Below are 19,400 nucleotides of genomic sequence, written 5' to 3'. Positions count from 1 at the left end.
ATGGTCAAGGTAAAGGCTTTTAGCAATGTCATATACCTACAATCATTGTTTTTTGGAAATTCCTATCAGTTCACTGGGAGACACTGAAAAAAAAAAAAGCAGTGAGCCTACCACTACCAACTACTTTTCCACTTCAGACAGATGAAGCAACTGTAAGATATTTCAGTGAACTGTAACCAGACTTGTAGATGATTTTTTTGCATCACTGATTTCACAGCATCTGTTCAGTTACGTAAGCTGTAGGGGAATGTAACTTCCCTCTAGTTTCCACTTCTTCTATTTTGTTACATAATTCATTTTCTTCAAATTAATATTAACTTAGTTAATATTTATAAGTAGAAACTAAAATGGAAAACAAATTCTACAGTATAAAAATAAATGAGGTGAACAAGTACCACAAATAAAAATTATTTAGGACTAAATAACCAACTACCATTGTAGCCTATAAAGGTTTTCGTGCATTCTTCCCATCCTGGATTTATCAGGATGGGCTTAGGGCCCATCTAACTAAGGCTCCTTTCCATTATTTTCTATCTCAAGTCTTAGCTATCACACTGGTGCTATCTTAGCTATCACACAGAACCACTCAAGGGAGTTGAAAGTTTACTATGCACAATGTCTTACCTTCTCAGTCACAAAAACTCTAGTTGGACAGGCAGAGATGCCATCCTGACCACCACTGACGTTTTACTGATGTACAAACACTTTCAAGTAAAGGCATATACAACTGAGGCAAAAATTTAAGAGGAATCAAAGGTGAAAAAGAGCCCTACTTTTATTAAATCAGCTGTTGACCTTTGGCAAATATTTAACTCTCTGTGTCTTGGTGTCCCCATCTGTAAAAACAGGGAGGTTAAAGGAGTACAGAGGAACACTTTATGGGAATATTATTGCTTTATAATCCTTAATTCTTACATATTAGGACACTGCTTCAAAATATTATTGAAGCCTTTTACCTCCTCATCTGAATGCAACAGAATGTTTCCAAACCACACACAACTGTTTTTGTCCCCCTCCCTGAAAAAAAGGTCATTCATCTACAGTTAAACTATCAGTTTATAGAAAATACATGATAGAATAGGTTGAATTATAGGATAGGATGGAATTAACCAGAATATGGGAAATCCAACTAGACAAATGACCCAATCTCTAAAACAAGTAAGTGTCAAGAGAAAAAGGAAGGACACCTGTTATGCATTAAAAGAGACAAGAAATATCAATCAAATTAAATGTATAGACATAGTTTAAATCCTAATTCAAAGAAACAAGTGTGAAGAATCATTGAGAAAATTAAAAATCCAAACACTGGATATTAGAGGAAATATTATGATGAGCAACATCAACTTTAAAATAATTCTGGCTGAGAGTGGGATGGGGGTGTATGAAGTATGTTTATGTGGCAGGGAAGAAGAGAGAGAAAAATAGAAACAAAATTGTCCAAATATTAATAATGACTGAAGCTAGGTGTTGGATTGTTGGATTCATTCTACTTTGAAATTTTTCATAATAGTAAAAAAAAAAAGTATGACTTGCAAATCTATTAACTTTATGTAGATGTTACCTGATATATCGCTAGTCCTTGCTGAAGAAATGGAACTCTGAGCTATATACAAAATCTTAAGAAAACAAAAAAAGGTAGTCACTAAAGGCCCAATTATTTATCAAGTGATGCAACCTGTATTAATAAGCCACCAAAACCTATAAATACACCAAATTAGATTCAACAATTATCAACCCACAGCCCAACTTTTTCTCATCTAAAACCCCATCCAAGATACCCCAAAAGGCCTGGTCCCATATTAGAAATGGCTTATTAAAAGGCTCATTAGTTTCATTTTTATTGAATTGCCTTGAAAGGAATTTTGTTTTAGTCTTTGGGGCAAAAACCATTTCCTATGCTTAAATACACTTAGTCAGTTCTAGTCTCACATCTGACAGGTTGAAGATCATGCACAAATTGATAGTTAAATAATTAAAGTAAAATAGCCAGAAAAAAAAAATGAGTATCTTTTTTTACTCCGGAGATTGGGAAGAATTTCTTAAATAAATATAAAAGAGGACAGGCCATTAAAGGATAAATCTTACTTTCATTTAAATATTATCTAGCAGTAAGAAAAAAAACAAAAAGCACAACAGAAAAGTAGACAAAGACATAACAGGCATTTTATTGATAAACAACAAACATATGAAGATATTCAACTCTTAGTTATCACGAAAATGCAATTAACATGACAATAAGATTCCATTCCTCTTCCACCAGACTGAAAAAAGTAGTCTCACAATATCAGGTTTGGGCAAGGATGTACAGCAAAAATCCTCATACTGCCAGGATTGTAAATTGGTCCAACTAACTTAGGAAAACATAGGCATTACTAATTAAGTGGAACGTGCAAATCCTACCATCCAACAATTTTAACTGTATTAGTTTGTTAGGGTTGTGTGACACAAATACTATAGACTGGGTTGCTTAAACAACAGAAATCGGTAATATTTTCTGTTTTGGAGACTAGAAGTCCAAGATCAGGATGTTTGCAGGTTGGGTTTCTTCTGAGGTCTCTCTCCTTGGTTTGCATATATCCTCTTGCAGTTTCCAGCCGGCCTTTCTTTTCTGAATTCGCAGTGTCTCTCTATATGTCTTAATCTCTTATTAGAAGGACACCTGTCACAGATTAGCATCCCCCCAACCGGAACAGCCTCATTTGAACTTAATTACCTCTTTAAAAGCCCTATCTCCAAATGTACTCACATTCTAAGGTATAGGAACTTATGGCTTCATAACATGAATTTGGGGAAGAGAATTCAGTACCTCTAGACATATTAGCTACAGAAACTTTTGCACATATTTGAGAATGGTGGTTAACAGGTTAGTTCATAATAGTAAACAATATAATGGATAATTCAAGTGTGCTGTATTCCTAAAACAAACTACTATAAGGTAGTAAAAAGGAATAAACTATAGCTATATGCATAAATTTGGATTACTCTTAGAAAGTGTTAAATGAAAATGTTACCAAAGTATACATAAATCATAACTCCATTTACATTAAGGTGTCAACATAAGAAATGTCCAAACATGTAGAGGATTTTTATAAGAGTTTACGAAATTAAGGAGGGGACATAAGGAAGATTACAAGAAGGTGGGAGAAAGTAAGGTGGGAATTGGATTACAGGGTAGTTAAGATTACGTGCTCTCTCGAGGGGTCTAAAAAGAGGCATTTCAGGGGCCGGCCCTGTCCTCTCAACCACAAGTTTGCCGGTTCGATTCCCGCAAGGGATGGTGGGCTGTGCCCCCTGCAACTAGCAACAGCAAGTGGACCTGGAGCTGAGCTGCGCCCTCCACAACTAAGACTGAAAGAACAACAACTTGAAGCTGAACAGAACCCTCCACAACTAAGATTGAAAGGACAACAATTTGACCATTGTTCCCCAATAAAGTCCTGTTCCCCTTCTCCAATAAAATCTTTAAAAAAAAAAAAAAAAAAAAAGAGGCATTTCAAAGGTGTTAACCTAGATGCACAGAAATAATGGCCAGGGATTGCCTGAGGCAAAGAAGCCTTTACTAAAGAAGCCACGTGCCTGGAGTCTGACTACCCACCACGACCCCGCCCAGTTAGGAATTTATGATCAGAGGTTACTTTCCATAGAACCCCTTTTTTCATCCACAGAGGTTAAAAAAAGGCAAAGACACAGTACATATTTTTGGAATACATCTAGGTAACCTTATAATAAAGTAAGATAATGAATAGCACAAAATTCAGGATAGTGGTTTCCTATGGGAAGAGAGTTAAAAAGGTACCTTAATTAGATGTTGTGCATATGTGTTAATTTTATTCTTTTGTGGTATAATAAAAAACATACTTGCTCTTTGCAGTCTGTGCTGGGCCACGGGCATCCCCTGGGACAACTGGCACAAGTGCTGCAAGACCAGGGGCAAGAGAAAGCCCTTCTGTTGCAGGAAAGAGGGTTCTTGGTTTTGTGCAGCAAAGAATTCAAGCGTGAGCCAAGTAATACAGAAGAAGCAGTTTATTAAGAGGTAGTCTATTCCACAACCATAGAGCTGCCCTTGGGCAAGAGACAACCGCGACCTTGCTTGCTATTAGTAAGCCTTTTTAATATGCTAATAACGGTGAGGAATATTCTTATTAGTTCTTGAAAGGGTTCCCCCCTCAGAATTTGACACCCCTTTTTTGTCTTTATATGGTCCTCTCTGGAAGTGTCATGGTGCAGGGGATGTTATTTGGTATGGAAATGTACTATAATGACCATAAAACGTGGCTGGAGGTTACTTGGAGGTGAATCTCACCACCTCTTGGTTTTGGCTGGCTCTGTCTGGTTTGTACCACATCCTGGTTTACTAGTTTTCTGCCTATGGCTGTCAGTTAGTGGTTTTTCCTGAAGGCCCTGCCTCTGCCTTATCTAACTAGAAGAGAAACTAGGAGCTGGGACACCCTGCTGCCAACACTAAGATTGGCCCCTGCCACATACAGTTCTTGTGCATGGAGGCAACCAGAAGTACTGTGACCTGAGGCTGGCTATGTGGAACTTCTCCTGGGGCTCTGAGTGTTGTAAAACAAGGATTACTGATGTAAAACAAGGATTATTGATGTTGTTTACAATGTATCCCACCACAGCTGGTCCACACCAAGACCCTGGTAAAGAACTGCATCATGCTCATAGACAGCACACCTTTCAACAGTGGCACAAGTCCCATTACGCACGGCGTCTGGGCTGCAAGAAAGGGGGCAAGCTGACTCCTGAGGAGGAAGAGATTTAAAACGAAAAACGATCAAAGAAAATTTAGAAGAAATATGATGAAAAGAAAAAGAATGCCAAAATCAGCAGTCTTCTAGAGGGGCAGTTCTAACAGGGTATGCTTCTTGCAGGCATCCTTCAAGACCAGGCCAATTTGGCTGAGTAGATGGCTATCTACTAGAGGACAAGGAGCTATTATTCTATCTGAGGAAAATCAAGGCCCAGAAAGGCAAATAAATCCTCCTCGCTCCTATCTTAACTCATGTAATAAAGGTGTTTAGTGTTTTATAAAAAAAAATAAAAAAAAATGAATATACACGATGTGATCAAAAAAATACGATGTGTATATAAAAAAACAATTATTAAAGTAAAAGACACGTTGCCATTAGTCCCCCTCAAAATACTCCCCCTCGCTCCAAATACACTTATCCCATTGTTCTTGCCACTTTCTGAAGCAGTTCTGGAAGTCCTCTTTTGTGAGTGTCTTTTGTTACACTGTCGTGGCTGCCTCAATGTCCTGAATTGATTTAAAACGTGTACTTTTCATTGTCATTTTCACTTTGGGGAAGAGCCAGAAGTCACACAGAGCCAGATTCAGTGAATAAGGTGGATGAGGACACATTGTAATGTTTTTATTTGACAGAAATTGCCGAACCAGAAGCAATGTGTGACACAGAGCCTTTCTGTTGTGATCAAAAATTACGGTGAATGCAGCTGCTGAGTGCCATCCAACAGAAAGGCAGGGATCTTGAATATGGGAAGCAGTGTGTAGAGACTTAGTAACAGTGTAACAAGCTCCAACTTGTTCGGTGCAGTCAATAGGATGTGAGCTACGGTTGAGAGAAGGTATGTTTTAAAGTGTGCTGTAAATCATCCTCCATCATGACAACACTCCGTGTCACACATTGCTTCTAGTATACAGTAATTTCTGTCAAATAAAAACACCATGATGTGTCTGTCCTCTTCCACCTTATTCACCAGATCTGGCACCGGGCAACTTCTGGCCCTTCCCCAAAGTCAAAATGATTCAGGACATCAAGGCAGCCAGGACAGCACAATTAAAGACACTCACGAAAGAGGACTTCCAGAACTGCTTCAGAAAGTGGCAAAAAAGATGGAAGTGTGTTCGAAGGAAAGGGGAGTATTTTGAGAAGGATTAATAGCAATGTCTTATTGTAATAATTTTTTTAACATTCACCATATTGTTTGATCACACCATATGTATATTTGATCATTGTCCCTGGTTCCTGGTACCAAGCTTCTAAAACCCTTGGAATTTTCTGATGGGAGTGTCTTTTGCTATTCATGAGTCCCTTTCAACCACACCTGAGTTTATGCTACTGATGTGATTAATGGGGTGTTAGTGGGGGTGTGGGAGACCCTACATAGCTTCAGGATAGAGGATGGTCACCAGAAAATCCAGCTAGGTGATTATAGGAAAGGAACTTTCCCCCAATTTCCAGGGAAGGGAGAGGGACTGGAGATTTGAGTTCAGTCAGATAGCCAGTAATTTAATTAATCATGCCTACTCAATGAAATCCCATTTAAAAACCCTAAAACAACCAGGCTGAAGAAGCTTCCAGGTTGGTGAACACACCAACGCACTGAGAGGGGCACACCCAGACAGGCCATGGAAGCTCTGCACTCCCTGCACCCCCCACTTTGACTTATGTATGTCTTCCATTTGGCTGTTCCTTGGTTGTATCCTTCCTTTATAATAATACTGCAATAGTAAGTATAGCACTTTCCTGAATTGTCAGTCATTTTGGAGAATTATCACCCATATAAGCAGGGATGTTCGGGTGGTCATGTCATGTAAATCCTGAATTTGTAGTCAGCTACTAGGTAGAAGAAGTGCAGGTAGTTTGACAGGATACCTGAGACTTGTGGCTGTCATGGAAGATATGACAGCAAAAAAAAAAAAAAAGAAAGAAAGAAACGAGGAAGTTTAATTAAACAGTGATAACAGGAATGTCCAGAATATGTTGTTAAGCAAAAAAAGCAACGTGCAGAACAATGCAGAGAATCATGAAGGAGGAATGGGGGGAAATAAGAATGTATATTAGGATTTGCTTGTATTTGCATGACAAATAGAAGGATAAAAAAGAAACAAATTAAAAATGGTTACCTGTAGGTGATCATGAGGAACAATATTGGATAAGACTAGGGAGGCAGTGAATCTTCTCAGTGCATTGCTTTTTATGTAGTTCTTTTTTGTAGTTTCATGTCAAATTTATGTAGTTTGACTGAATCATGTAATATAAATATTTACTAATCAAAACAATTTACTTGTAGTTTTAAAAATCCAATGGCAGAAGCAAAATGTTTTTAAAAATCGGTCTTTGTGTAATCCTGTAAGTAAAAAAAGTAGTAGCTTGGGATAAAGAAATGATGACTAAGTCTTGTGAAGTCTTAGAGTTGAAATGAAAATTTCTGTATCTAACATTTTCTATTTCTTCAACTAACCTATAATAAAAGGCAATAAAGATAATCAATCTGAAAAATAGTTGGCTTGCACGGATTTATTTTTTTGTTAAAATAATTACAGGGGAGAAATGTAAATTTACATACTTCATATATATTTTAAACCTACTTAATGAAATGCAGTTTTTGTCAAAAATCAATGAACGGCTAACCTAGAGAGACACAAGACTACTATAATTATTAAATACAATATGGTTCTCTAAATAAGGAAACAAAGTAAAATGATATTAAAATCCTAAATTCTCAAGAATTCTCTTACAAAGACTGTCCGACTACCTCAGAGTGCCCTCACAGTTGCACTAGCTGCACCGGGAAGGGAAGGGGCGGCGGAGGATGCAGCCTTGGGGGCCGGTGCGTTTACCTTGAGGTAGGTGAGACTCAGCGCTACCACCAGCTCCACCTGCTCGGGTGCTGCTGCTACGCCAGCTGAAAGGCCCCTTAATAGGCAGCAGCCTCTTCTCCGCCCCCATGGCGTCCGGACCCGGCCGGAAAGAGCCCTGTCAGTGTTCCGCGGCAGCTGGCCCGACCGACTGCACACCGAACCCCCAAGTCGCCTCAGCTCGCCACAGAGCGTCCACTTGTGATCACCGCCAGAGCGTTCAAAGAACTCCCGAGAGAGTAGGAAATATCGCTAGACTTCCGCGAGTCCCCCCGGGAAAGCAAAGAAGCGAAAGAGGCCGCGACTTCGCGCTTGCGCACAGAGCCGAGCCAGCCCTCTTCCGGCTGGAAGCGGGAATTCCGTGGATGCTGAGGTTTAGACCGGAAGTGGTTTTGCTTGGGGACTGGTGGGCGAGTAGAATTGCTGCTAGAAGGGCGAGATGCGGGGCTCCCGGCGCTGGGCTGGAGGTGAGAAGGAGGAAAGGCAACTTCTGATGGGAATGGACCAGAGTCCGCTAACGGGAGACATTCCGGGGTTCGTTGCGGAGGAGACACATTCTGGTGTTGCTTAAAGGACGACTTGAGGTCTACCGGGGAAAGAGGGCAGCAAGCAATCCGGGACCTGAGGGGAGATAATCTAGGGTCGGCTGGAAGGGTCGGGCTGAAGGTCTTAAAAAACACAGTTGGCTTCCGAGAGGACTGGAGGGAACAGTCAGGAATCTCCTGGGAAAGCGTTTACAGGCTAATCTACCTGAAGTTCATACCTGGAAGTACCCACTCTTAAGGCCTTGTGTACTAATGTGTGCAGTGACAATACGGGAAACAAAGGGGAGTACAAAAAATGAAAGGTAATTTTAAGTTGTTATGGGAGTGATTTGCAATGACTTCAGGAGGGAACCAGCCTTTTTTAAAAATAGAATATTTTAGGCAGACAAAAGGTAGAAATAAAACAGTAACTAATACATGTTTACTCGGCCACCCAACTGGGGAAATAAGTGATAAGTAATTGAAGTCCTTTGTCTGCTCCACCCAATCCCATTGTTTCCTCTTCTGCAAGATAACCACTCTCCCAAGCACCTTTATATTTTAATTTTTAATTTCATATATAGTGTTGTTTTGCATAATTTTAGCAGTCAGATACATATATCCTTTTGCAGCTTTTTATTTAATGCTTCCTTAAGATTTGTCAGTGTTATGTAACTCTTGTTCATTCATTGCAACAACTGAACAAGTATTCCGTTATATGAATATGTCACTATTCATTTTCTTGCTTTGTATCCCCAGTGCCTGACACATTGTAAGTACTTAAATTTTAGTATGGATGAATGCTCTAGCATTTGAGCTAAAACCTAAAGAATAAATCTCATTTCAAATGACTTATGAAGGCAAGAAGATATTCTAGAATAGGCATAAAATACAAAAACAGAATGATTAAAAGACAATTGTTTTTGTCTAAAAGAATAAGTAATCCATACCTGTAGTAATATAAATGAGCTAATGGTTAATTTTTTTGTGAGTCTCTTATTTTCAGGTAGATTTAGGTATTAAGGTTTATAAGCTAAATTTAAATATAATTTGCATTTGTGTTTTTATAAGACCATCATTTCTACTACTGATTACAAGCAGTTTATTTTTAAATAGTCTTTGATGATCCCACCTATTTATTTATTTGTTTATTTATTTATTTTACAGTGAAAAAATTTATATTTAGAATTAGCCAGCTGGACTTAGTTTTAGATGATCCTGATTTTATTGGCAACTTCCAAAGCATCATAGTCAGGAGCCAGGGGAACATATGCCTTCTCTCCATCAGGCCTGATCAGGGTGTTGACCTTGGCCACGTCAATGTCATAGAGCTTCTTCACAGCCTGTTTGATCTGGTGCTTGTTGGCCTTGCCATCCACAATGAACACAAGTGTATCATTGTCTTCTCTCTTCCTCATGGCTGACTCGGTAGTTAGGGAGCATTTGGTGATGGCACAGTGGTCAAGCTTGTTTCTCCTGGGGGCGCTCTTCCCTGGGTATTTGGGCTGCCTTTGGAGCCGCAGTGTCTTGGGCCTTTGGAAGGTGGGTGACGTCGGGATCTTTTTTTTGTGCGTGACTGTGGATTCCTTTCAGCACTGCTTTCTTTGCCTTCAAAGGCTTTGCTTTGGCTTCAGCTTTGGGAGGGGCAAGGGCTTCCTTCTTTACTTTGGGCGCCATCTTCATGAAAAGTGATGACCCTATTTTAAAGGATATGTTTTACTGGCCTTTGTCTTACATATTACCATATGGTCCAAATAGAGTTTGGTAACTTATTTTTCACTGACTGATAAAATTAGAAGGTATATTGTGTAGTTTACTACAGGTGTAATACGTTCTCTCATTCTTTTAAATACATTTGAGTACCTACCATATGATAAACACTATTCTAGAGATAGGTAGATAAAAAGATTCATTAGTGGAAAATCACTAACCTGAAACCATACCACATGACAAATGAATGCATCTTTTACAAGTATTTGGTCACCTTAATTGGAATTCTCTCCTAAAGGATGGCTAAACTAGATGCACAGCTGGTTAAAGAGCATTATTGCTCTGAAATGCAGTTATATGTCCCCAACAATCAACTTCAGTGCACACCTTAAGCATTAGTGCACATATTTGTAGGTCTCTGGAGTTTTGGCCAGAAGGAACTTATCCCAGCAAAACCCATCTGGGTTATAGAATCACACTGGTATATTTGCTCATGTTATGATATGTATATGCTCTGATATACATTGAGTTCTAATTGAGAATATCTCTTTTAAGTTCCAAAAGAACTTTTATGGTTAGACCAAAAATTTCAGGATTGAACCTATCTCTAAAATTCCTATGACCTCCCATTAAGGTGCCGTTCAGACACACAGAAAAAGTAAAGAAAAGAGAGGGCAAACAAAAGACTTCGGAGCATGTTTTGTTTAGTACCATTTTTCTTTAGCTATTTATAGTAAATATCTCCAAACTATCAGGTAGATTTAACATTTGTCCTATGCTAAACTGGCCAAATAGGAGAGTGTTTTTGACAGCTCTGTACATCACTATTTCTCACTGAATTATACTAAATTGTGTGACCCATCTAACCAGCCACCTTTACCCTTCCTATACTTTCAGGTCTGTACCCTCCTCAGTTCTGACTTGGTTCTGTTTTCTGACATTTCATATCAGACCAACAAGGTAACTCAGTAGCAGGCTAGGCCATCGCAACTCATGAGATCCTAGAGCAGGCCCTTTGGCATTATTTGAAGTTTGCCATTATGAATGAGTTACATTAACAAAAGTTGGCACCATTGCAAAAAAAGGAGCGACTTCTATACTTTGCCTATAAAGCATATTCTGTGCTCACAATATTCTCATGCTCCAGCAACAAAAAGATAGACAATCTTTGCTGGATCCTCTTTAAAAATGCACTGTACATATATTCCAGCAATCGGGTTCCTTAGTATTTACCCAAAGGGGTTGAAGACTTATGTCCACACAAAGACCTGCAAATAATGTTTATAGAAAGTTTATTCATAATTGCCAAATTTTCGAAGCAACCAAAATATCTTTTAGTAGATAAGTGGATAAATAAACTGAGATGCATCTAGACAATGGAATATTATTCAGTAGTAAAAAAAAAAAAAAAGCTATAAAACCATGAACATACATAGAGGAACCTTAAATTCATATTACTGAATGAAAGAAGCCAATCTGAAAAGGCTACATGCTGTATGATTTCAATATATGACATTCTAGAAGAGATAAAATTGTGGAAATAATAAAAAACATCAGGGATTGTGGGGGAGGGTGGAAGGAATGAATAGGTGAAGCACAGGCTTTTCAGGGCAGTGAAAATATTCTGTATGATACCATAATGATGGATACATGTCATATATTTGTCAAAAACCAAGAGTGAACCCTAATGCAAACTATGGACTTTGGAAGATTATGATGTATCAGTGTAGGTTCTTCAGTTGTAACAAATGTCCTACTCTGGTGGGGGTTGTTGATAATGGGCAAGGAGTATGTGGAAAATATACTTTCTCTAACTTCTGCTCAGCTTTGCTATGAACCTAAAATTGCTCTTAAAAATAAAGGCTATTAAATTTTTTTAAAAATGTATTATACATGATGTACTTTAACTCTCCTTCAAGTCTATCATTGTTAAAGAGTAAAACCCATGTAGATATCATCAATGAAGTCTCACAGCCTTCTGCCTCTGGCTACATCTTTCTTGGGTCACTATCCCCTATGATGCCTCTTTCAAAGCTGGCTTTATTATTAAAAGATTAGAGCCCCACAAAAATACAGTGACAACAGACTGGTGAACATTGAGGGATGGCATTCATATAATTTGTAGCATGTTTTTGAGTACTGTCGGGTATTTTTGAAACCTATACATTGTTTGTGTACTGTACTGTGTTTTACTCATAGATGAAGGATGGGTGATAGCTAGAATGAAAATACTTAGTGTGTCCCCCAAACTGGAGCATTCCAGTCTTTCTCTAAAGTGACTGGGGGAGTCCATTCACAAGGCACATAATAAAAGTAATCTCAAGATATGGGTGTTTCAGCTTTAACACTGACTTCTTAGAAAAATGCATGGAATGTAAAATTTATACTAACAATAACAGATCTTAGGGGGGAAATGGACTGAGGCCAAACCATAAAACTTTGTAACCAGAGCAGTAACAAAATAAAAATGATTTACAATGTACCTGGGATTTGTTTTAATAAAGTATGATAAGACATGCCTAACCACTATGCTGTACCGTCTGAAAGTAATATAAAATAATATTGAATATCAACTGTAACTGAAAAAAATAATTTTTAAAAAACATCAAAACTTTGTTAAAATGTAGTTAAATATAAATAAATATTGTGTAAAACAAACAAAAAACCATGCAGACATAGAAATGGCTGTCATGAAGTAGGCAGTTTTTTACACACAGATCTCTAGAATCAGAAAGCAGAGCATACCATGGCACACAGTGGGGGCACAAAGGGAAGCAGTAGGATTGGTCAGGAGACAGAGGAAGTGGAAGGGGAATTATAGAAAAGCCCGTTTTCTAGGGAAGGAATAAGTGAGACGGGGTAAGCAGGTTTAGTATTGGCTTTTTGAATAATTTCAGCAGGCTCTAGGTCAGGGGTATCCAAACGTTTTTCAACGTTTTTTACCAAGGGCCATATGGGGTAAAATACACAAACAGCCGGGCCACTCACTCAAGGTGAAGTACGTGTTGCCTCACCTGGTTTATTTAAGTAAACTAAATATATTTTTGGAATTTGCTGCGGACCAAAAAAAAATGGATTGCGGGGGGCCGCAGTTTGGACATCCCTGTTCTAGGTCATGGGAGCTGTTCGTAGTTGTCTGGTACCTGGCCCTGAGGTGATTAGGGCAGGGGAATATTGGTGGAGTGTAAGACCCTGCTTGGGGAAGGGTGTGGGGAGGGTGGGCTCTGGATTGGTTAGTTCTCATATGGCCGGTTTGTGCTCCAGGGTTGAGCTCTTTGCTATTTCTAGGAATTAGCTAACCTTGGGAACATCAGTTTCTCCCTGATTGGTGAAAACCCAGATGTGAGAACATCAAGAATACGGAAATATGAAAATAGAGTTAATGCAAACAATCCTAGTAAAAGTATTAACACTGTTAAGATGTTGAATTCCAGTAAACTGCAGTAAACATAAGACTTTACATTCCCCCCTGCCCCTAAAGTGACATGACTTGATAGAAAGGTACAGTGTAAGAAAGTGCTGTGTTATAAGAGTCAGATACACAGGGATCAAAGAGAACAGGACAGTAAGCACTTCCAGGGTGGGCATGGCCATGCTGAGCAGAGAGCAGCAGCTCTACAGCTGACCCTGCAGATCCATGGGTTTCACATCCACAGGTTCAACCAACCGAGACTGAAAATATTTAAAAATATATATATATTCCAGGAAGTTTCGAAAAGCAAAATTTTAATTGCCATGCACCAAGCACTATGTTCAATCCATGTGAATGAAGTAATATCTAGGCATTTGCTGCTGTAGCCTCTAATGCAAATATAGGTCACATGCAAGTACTATGCCATTTTATATAAGGGACTCGAGCATCTGTGGATTTGGGTATCCATAGGGGATCTTGGAACCAGTCCCCTGCAGATGCTGAGGGATGACTGTGTGTGGAGAGTGAGCTATAGTCCTCGTGGCTTGTTGTATTCAGCTTTATCAGTGTGCTTTGAAACTCCTGATGCCAACTTCCAGCTTTTACTGACATCATTTTTCTATTTACCAGTCTGTGTTGAGGAGGTTTGCTTTATAGCAATAGGCTGAAGCCTACATAACATAGTGATGAGAAGAGCTATAGGATTTTTGCTTCAGCACCCATGCCCTTCAATATTGTAAAAGTCCCCATAGCTGGCAATAATATTGCTCTGTATTGTAAGACTTTAATGTCATGTCTCTGTTCTTATTCCCAGGTCAAGGATGCATTCCAACAAAGTTCTAAAAATACATCACCAACTCCAACCTGATAGTTGACGTAGCCATGGAAAACCTCATTGGAGCCTCACTAAATCAGACCATAACTGGCACACTTAAAACTCTTCCCATCAAAAAATATCAGGAATGAAAATCTAAGAAAGTTCAAGAAAGTTCCTGTACTGACCAACAGTCTAACAGATCAGCTAGTTTCTTTGGTCATCAAGCAGACATACTCAAGCTACTAATACAGCAGTGGAAAATGCTTCTATATAAATATGTTGCACATTATATGTATGACCCATTAGTAAGTCATGAGATCATTTTTTGTGAGTCACAATGAACATTTAAGACAAAAAATATAAAATGTCAGAGTGCTTTGCATAAACCTTTGCCAGAATTATGCATATTACAAGGACTACTAAGGTCAGTTACAATATGTAAAAGATATTTGATGGAGGGGAATGTATATTGGCTAAGATGGTTTTTCAGTCATTTGTCCACTGGTGTCTTGTTTCGTTTTCATAATAAAGTTGGTGTGCAGTCTAGTTTTCTATTACTATGACTTGCAACTAGATGTACAGTCTGAGATGTTAAATAGATTCAGTTGCAAACTGCATTTTTTTGAAAGATGTTATCTAGGCTATAAAAAAATATATATACATATATATAATATATATTTGAGTTTGTGGTAATCGTAACATTTTAATCAAAATTGCTTTTAAAATGGACCATTTCTTTTTTAAAAGAAAGAGGAATAATGAAGTGAAATATTCAGAAGCATGTTCAAGTTCAACTGTTGGATCTGGGAGTGTGAATAGTGACAATATTGAAAAAAATACTGACCCTAATCTGCAAACTTCATCTTCATTTGAGCCACTTTTCAAAAAGAAAAAAGTAAGTGCAAGACGATATAACGAAGATTATTTAAAATATGGTTTTATCAAATGTGAAAAACCCTTTGAAAATGACAGACCTCAGTGTGTTATTTGTAATAGTATTCTTGCAAATGAAAGCTTAAAACCTTCAAAATTAAAAAGGCACTTAGAAACTCAGCATGTTGAACTTATTGATAAACCTCTTGAATATTTTCAAAGAAAGAAAAAAGATGTAAAGTTATCAACACAATTTCTTAGCTGTTCTACTGTGAGTGAGAAGGCTTTATTATCGTCATATTTAGTTGCATATCGTGTGGCAAAAGAGAAAATGGCTCACACAGCTGCTGAAAAAATTATTCTTCCAGCATGTTTGGATATGGTGCGTACAATTTTTGATGATAAGTCAGCGGATAAATTAAAAACTCTACCTAGTGATAACACAGTATCTCTTCGAATTTGTACTATTGCAGAACATTTAGAAACAATGCTAATTTCTCGGTTACAGTCTGGTATAGATTTTGCAATCCAGCTTGATGAAAGCACTGATGTCGGAAGCTGCACACTTTTAGTTTATGTCAGATATGCATGGCAAGATGATTTTATGGAGGATTTTTTGTGTTGTTTAAATTTAACCTCATACCTAAGTGGATTAGATATTTTTACAGAATTAGAAAAGTGCATTGTTGGTCAATATAAACTAAACTGGAAAAACTGCAAAGGAATTACAAGTGACGGAACAGCAGACATAACTGGGAAACATAGCAGAGTAATTAAAAAATTGCTAGAAGTTACTAATCATAGTGCTGTGTGGAATCATTGTTTTATACATCATGAAGCATTAGCATCCAGAGAAATTCCACAGAACCTCATGGAAGTGTTGAAAAATGCAGTGAAAGTCGTTAATTTTATTAAAGGAACCTCACTAAATAGCCAACTTCTCGAAACATTTTGTTCAGAGATGGGAACAAACCATACCCACTTACTATACCATACCAAAGTTCGTTGGTTGTCTCGAGGGAAAATACTAAGTAGGGTTTACGAACTCAGGAATGAGATTCACATTTTTCTCATTGAAAGAAAATCTCACTTGGCACGTATCTTTGAAGATGACATTTGGGTAACGAAATTGGCATATTTAACTGATATTTTTAGCATTCTTAATGAACTAAGTTTAAAACTGCAGGGGAAAAACAGTAATATATTCCAACATGTCGAACGTATCCAAGGATTCCGAAAGACATTATTGTTATGGCAAGCGAGGCTTAAGAGCAGTCGTCCTAGCTACTACATGTTTCCAAGATTTTTGCAACATATTGAAGAGAATATTATTAATGAAACCATTTTGAAAGAAATAAAATTAGAAATATTATTGCATCTCACTTCTCTCTCTCAAACTTTTAACCATTTCTTTCCAGAAGAGAAATTTGAAACATTAAGAGAAAACTGTTGGGTAAAAGATCCATTTGCTTTTCGAAATCCAGAATCAATAATTGAGTTAAACTTGGTGCCTGAAGAAGAGAATGAATTACTGCAGCTCAGTTCTTCATATACATTGAAGAATGACTACGAAACATTAAGTTTATCAGCATTTTGGATTAAGATAAAGGAAGACTTTCCTTTGCTAAGTAGAAAGAGTATCCTACTGTTATTACCATTCACAACAACTAGTTTGTGTGAACTAGGGTTTGCAGTTTTGACCCAGTTAAAAACGAAGGAAAGAAGTGGATTGAATGGTGCAGCAGATATGCGGGTAGCATTATCCTCCTGTGTTCCAGATTGGAATGAACTTATGAATAGGCAGGCACACCCATCACATTAAATACATCTTTACCTGGTTCTTGTTTTCTGTGTTTCTTACTGTATTTTTCTATGTTGTATTTAAATGTTAATATATCATGGGTAACTTTGTTACGTTTTTATTTTTTTATATTTAATAATCATAATGTAATTTTATATTCATTGAACAAAAATTTAATGAACTTCTATTAGAAGCCAGGAATTGTTTTAGAGACTTTTGGGATATAAAATGAAGAAAACAAAGATCATTCTCTAGTGGAGCTTATGTTCTAGCAAGGAGAGAGACAAAAATATTAGGTGTTACAATATTTAGAAGATAAGTGCTATAGGAAGAGTAAAGAGAAAAGAGGTCAGGGAGCTATTTGGGGACCAAATCATAAAGGGCTCTGTACACCATTATAGCGCCTGTAGGTTTTTTGTCAGTGAAATGGAGAACAATTGAAGGGTTACTTAGAGGAGAGACATGATCTCAATTAAGTTTTAAAAGACTCACTTTGACTACTATTTTGAAAACATTGAATTTAATACTACTTCCTTAAAGAGGTCTTTTCTAACAACCTTAGTTTGGGTACATGCATTATTCTTTTATTTATTATTATTCTTTCGGTAGTATATAATTTGTAATACTTTTATTTATTTGATTGTTAGTTCTGTCAATGTGCCACCCTTGGAATGAATTCTCCATGGGAACAGAGATTGTGTCCATCTTGCATACATAGTAAAGGGGTATTCAGTACACATTTGATGAAGAACAAATGAATTAATTATATATAATATCTGTACCTTGAGGTCATATTCAAGGAATAATTATTAAATGTGTGGCAAATTCTCTTTAAAAATCTCATTTTGTCAGGTAAGCTCTACAAGCATCCAAAAATGGCATTGATTGATGTTGCTTCCTCACATTGTAGCTGATAATTAAGCAACATATACTGCTTAATATGACTTTCGCAAAGTAATTTCAAGTTCTGCCTTTCTTTACGTATTTCCTGACCCCACTGGGTGATGTTTCTTTTGGCATGGTCTTATCTAAAGTCATACAAATTAGCAGTTCCTTTCCATCCATGCCTAGGACTACTGTAATGTTTGATTTTTTTTTTAGATTTTTCTATTCTATTAAAGATAATAGTATTTTTCCCATTTTGGTGCTTCAAATAAAGCATTGGAAGACACTTCTTTCTTAATAGCTCACATTCCTGCACAGTCTGGATCCTCTGAATGAAAGTATTTGCATCTAAGTTAAGAATGTATAAGAAGACATTCAGGATAGTGAAGCTACAGACATCTGTAGAGACATCCCAGGGAAGTAAAGATAAAGCCTTCTCTTTCCTCCCCAGAGAAATATGCTTGCAGTCCAGGAGTAATGAATAATGTCTCTAGGGAAGGATAGAAAGATGAACCAGAAACCCCATAAAACCCTAGAGTCTCCTACTTCACGCAGAGGTAGCATCTGTCCCATCTCATGATGTGCTGTGGGAATTGGCGCATGAGGAGTTGATACATAATGCTGATCTGGCTGGTTTTGGTTTTTGCTATCAGTACCTGTGTCTGACCCAGAGGCCTTGTGCATTTCTGTCAGTATATGTCAGTTCTACAAAATCCCCTTTACCATGCAAAGCTTGTATGCACAGGTTCCAGGGATTAGGATTTGGGCATCTTTCAGTGGGGGTGGGGGACCATTATTCAACATATCTCAGCCCACCTCCTGGTTCTCAAAGACTCATACCGATCCATCCCACGTGAGACATATTCACCCATCCGAAAAGTACCCCCAAGTCTCAGCCCATCATAGCATCAACACAAGTCCAAATTTTCAGAATTTAAGTCTCATCAGCTCAAAAGTCTCATCGCATACCTAAATCAGGTATGGGTGCAGTTCTGTGTATAACCAACCCATCCAGGGGCAAAATCCTCTATGTATGGACCTGTGAGACTAGAAAGCAAGTTCTGTGCTCCAAAAGTACAGTGGTGGGACAGGCATAAAGTAACTGTTACATTTCCATTTAAAAAGGGAGAAAATGAAAAGCAAAGGAGTCACCAGCCAATCACTTATAAAGTCCACCTGACCAAACCCCAATTAAGTTTCAAAGCTTGGGAATAACTTATGTGGCTCGTGCGTCTGCCCTGTGGACCAGTGCCTGCACTCGAGTTGTGACTCCACCCTTACGGAATACTATAAGGTCAGCAATGAATAATTTTCATAAGGTCATAATCAGGTAAATGCCGATTACTGATTTAAAGTATGGTATATCTGTGTTGGGGTGATGAAGGGGGTACAGAAAGATGCCTTTTGAGATGTAGGTTTTAAGATAAAATGTCCCTTTCCATACTAGGAAGTCAAAGTATAATATCCAAGCTGGAAACATCAAGAAACAGCATATAGGCGTGTTATTTAGAAATGTGGAAGTAAATACCAGGAAAAAACTGTTGAAAGAATTTAAAATGCTTATTTCTGGAATGTAGACTTGAGCTAGGCAGGAAAATGTGGAATTTGGTTATACATTTTAAAAACGGAAAACAAGATTCAAATAAAATGGTATAGAACCCTCCAGACCTCCCCCTCACCTGCCTCCCGTGTTTATCAAATGCCTGCCAGGCACTCAGAGTCCATAGCCATCATTACTGTAAAAATTGAGAACTAAACCCTCC

The 19,400-nt window shown here is 37.9% G+C and overlaps 1 protein-coding gene and 2 pseudogenes across 2 annotated transcripts; 2 read left to right on the top strand and 1 right to left on the bottom strand.

Annotated features, from left to right (window-relative positions):
• LOC109452128 (small ribosomal subunit protein eS8 pseudogene) lies at positions 1 to 5,285 on the top strand (annotated as a pseudogene).
• Positions 5,286 to 7,689: 2,404 nt separating this feature from the next.
• Positions 7,690 to 16,789, top strand: LOC109452141 (uncharacterized). Of its 2 annotated transcripts, XR_012492712.2 has the most exons (3): positions 7,690 to 8,082; positions 14,076 to 14,973; positions 16,370 to 16,789. XR_012492712.2 is itself a non-coding variant. In XM_088792785.1 (2 exons), the coding sequence occupies exons 1-2, from the start codon at positions 7,705 to 7,707 to the stop codon at positions 14,127 to 14,129; spliced, it is 432 nt and encodes a 143-aa protein (XP_088648911.1). In that variant the 5' UTR covers positions 7,690 to 7,704; the 3' UTR covers positions 14,130 to 16,789. The 2 variants fall into 2 exon arrangements, 1 of the variants encoding a protein (XP_088648911.1); XM_088792785.1 differs by having other exon boundaries at positions 14,076 to 16,789.
• Positions 8,884 to 10,438, bottom strand: LOC141569229 (large ribosomal subunit protein uL23 pseudogene; annotated as a pseudogene).
• Positions 16,790 to 19,400: the final 2,611 nt, after the last annotated feature.

This window comes from Rhinolophus sinicus, chromosome 1 (genome assembly GCF_057876585.1).
Source record: "Rhinolophus sinicus isolate RSI-liver-muscle chromosome 1, RSI-T2T, whole genome shotgun sequence".
Taxonomy (NCBI): Eukaryota; Metazoa; Chordata; class Mammalia; order Chiroptera; family Rhinolophidae; genus Rhinolophus; species Rhinolophus sinicus.
This window is presented reverse-complemented; position numbering and strand designations above follow the sequence as displayed.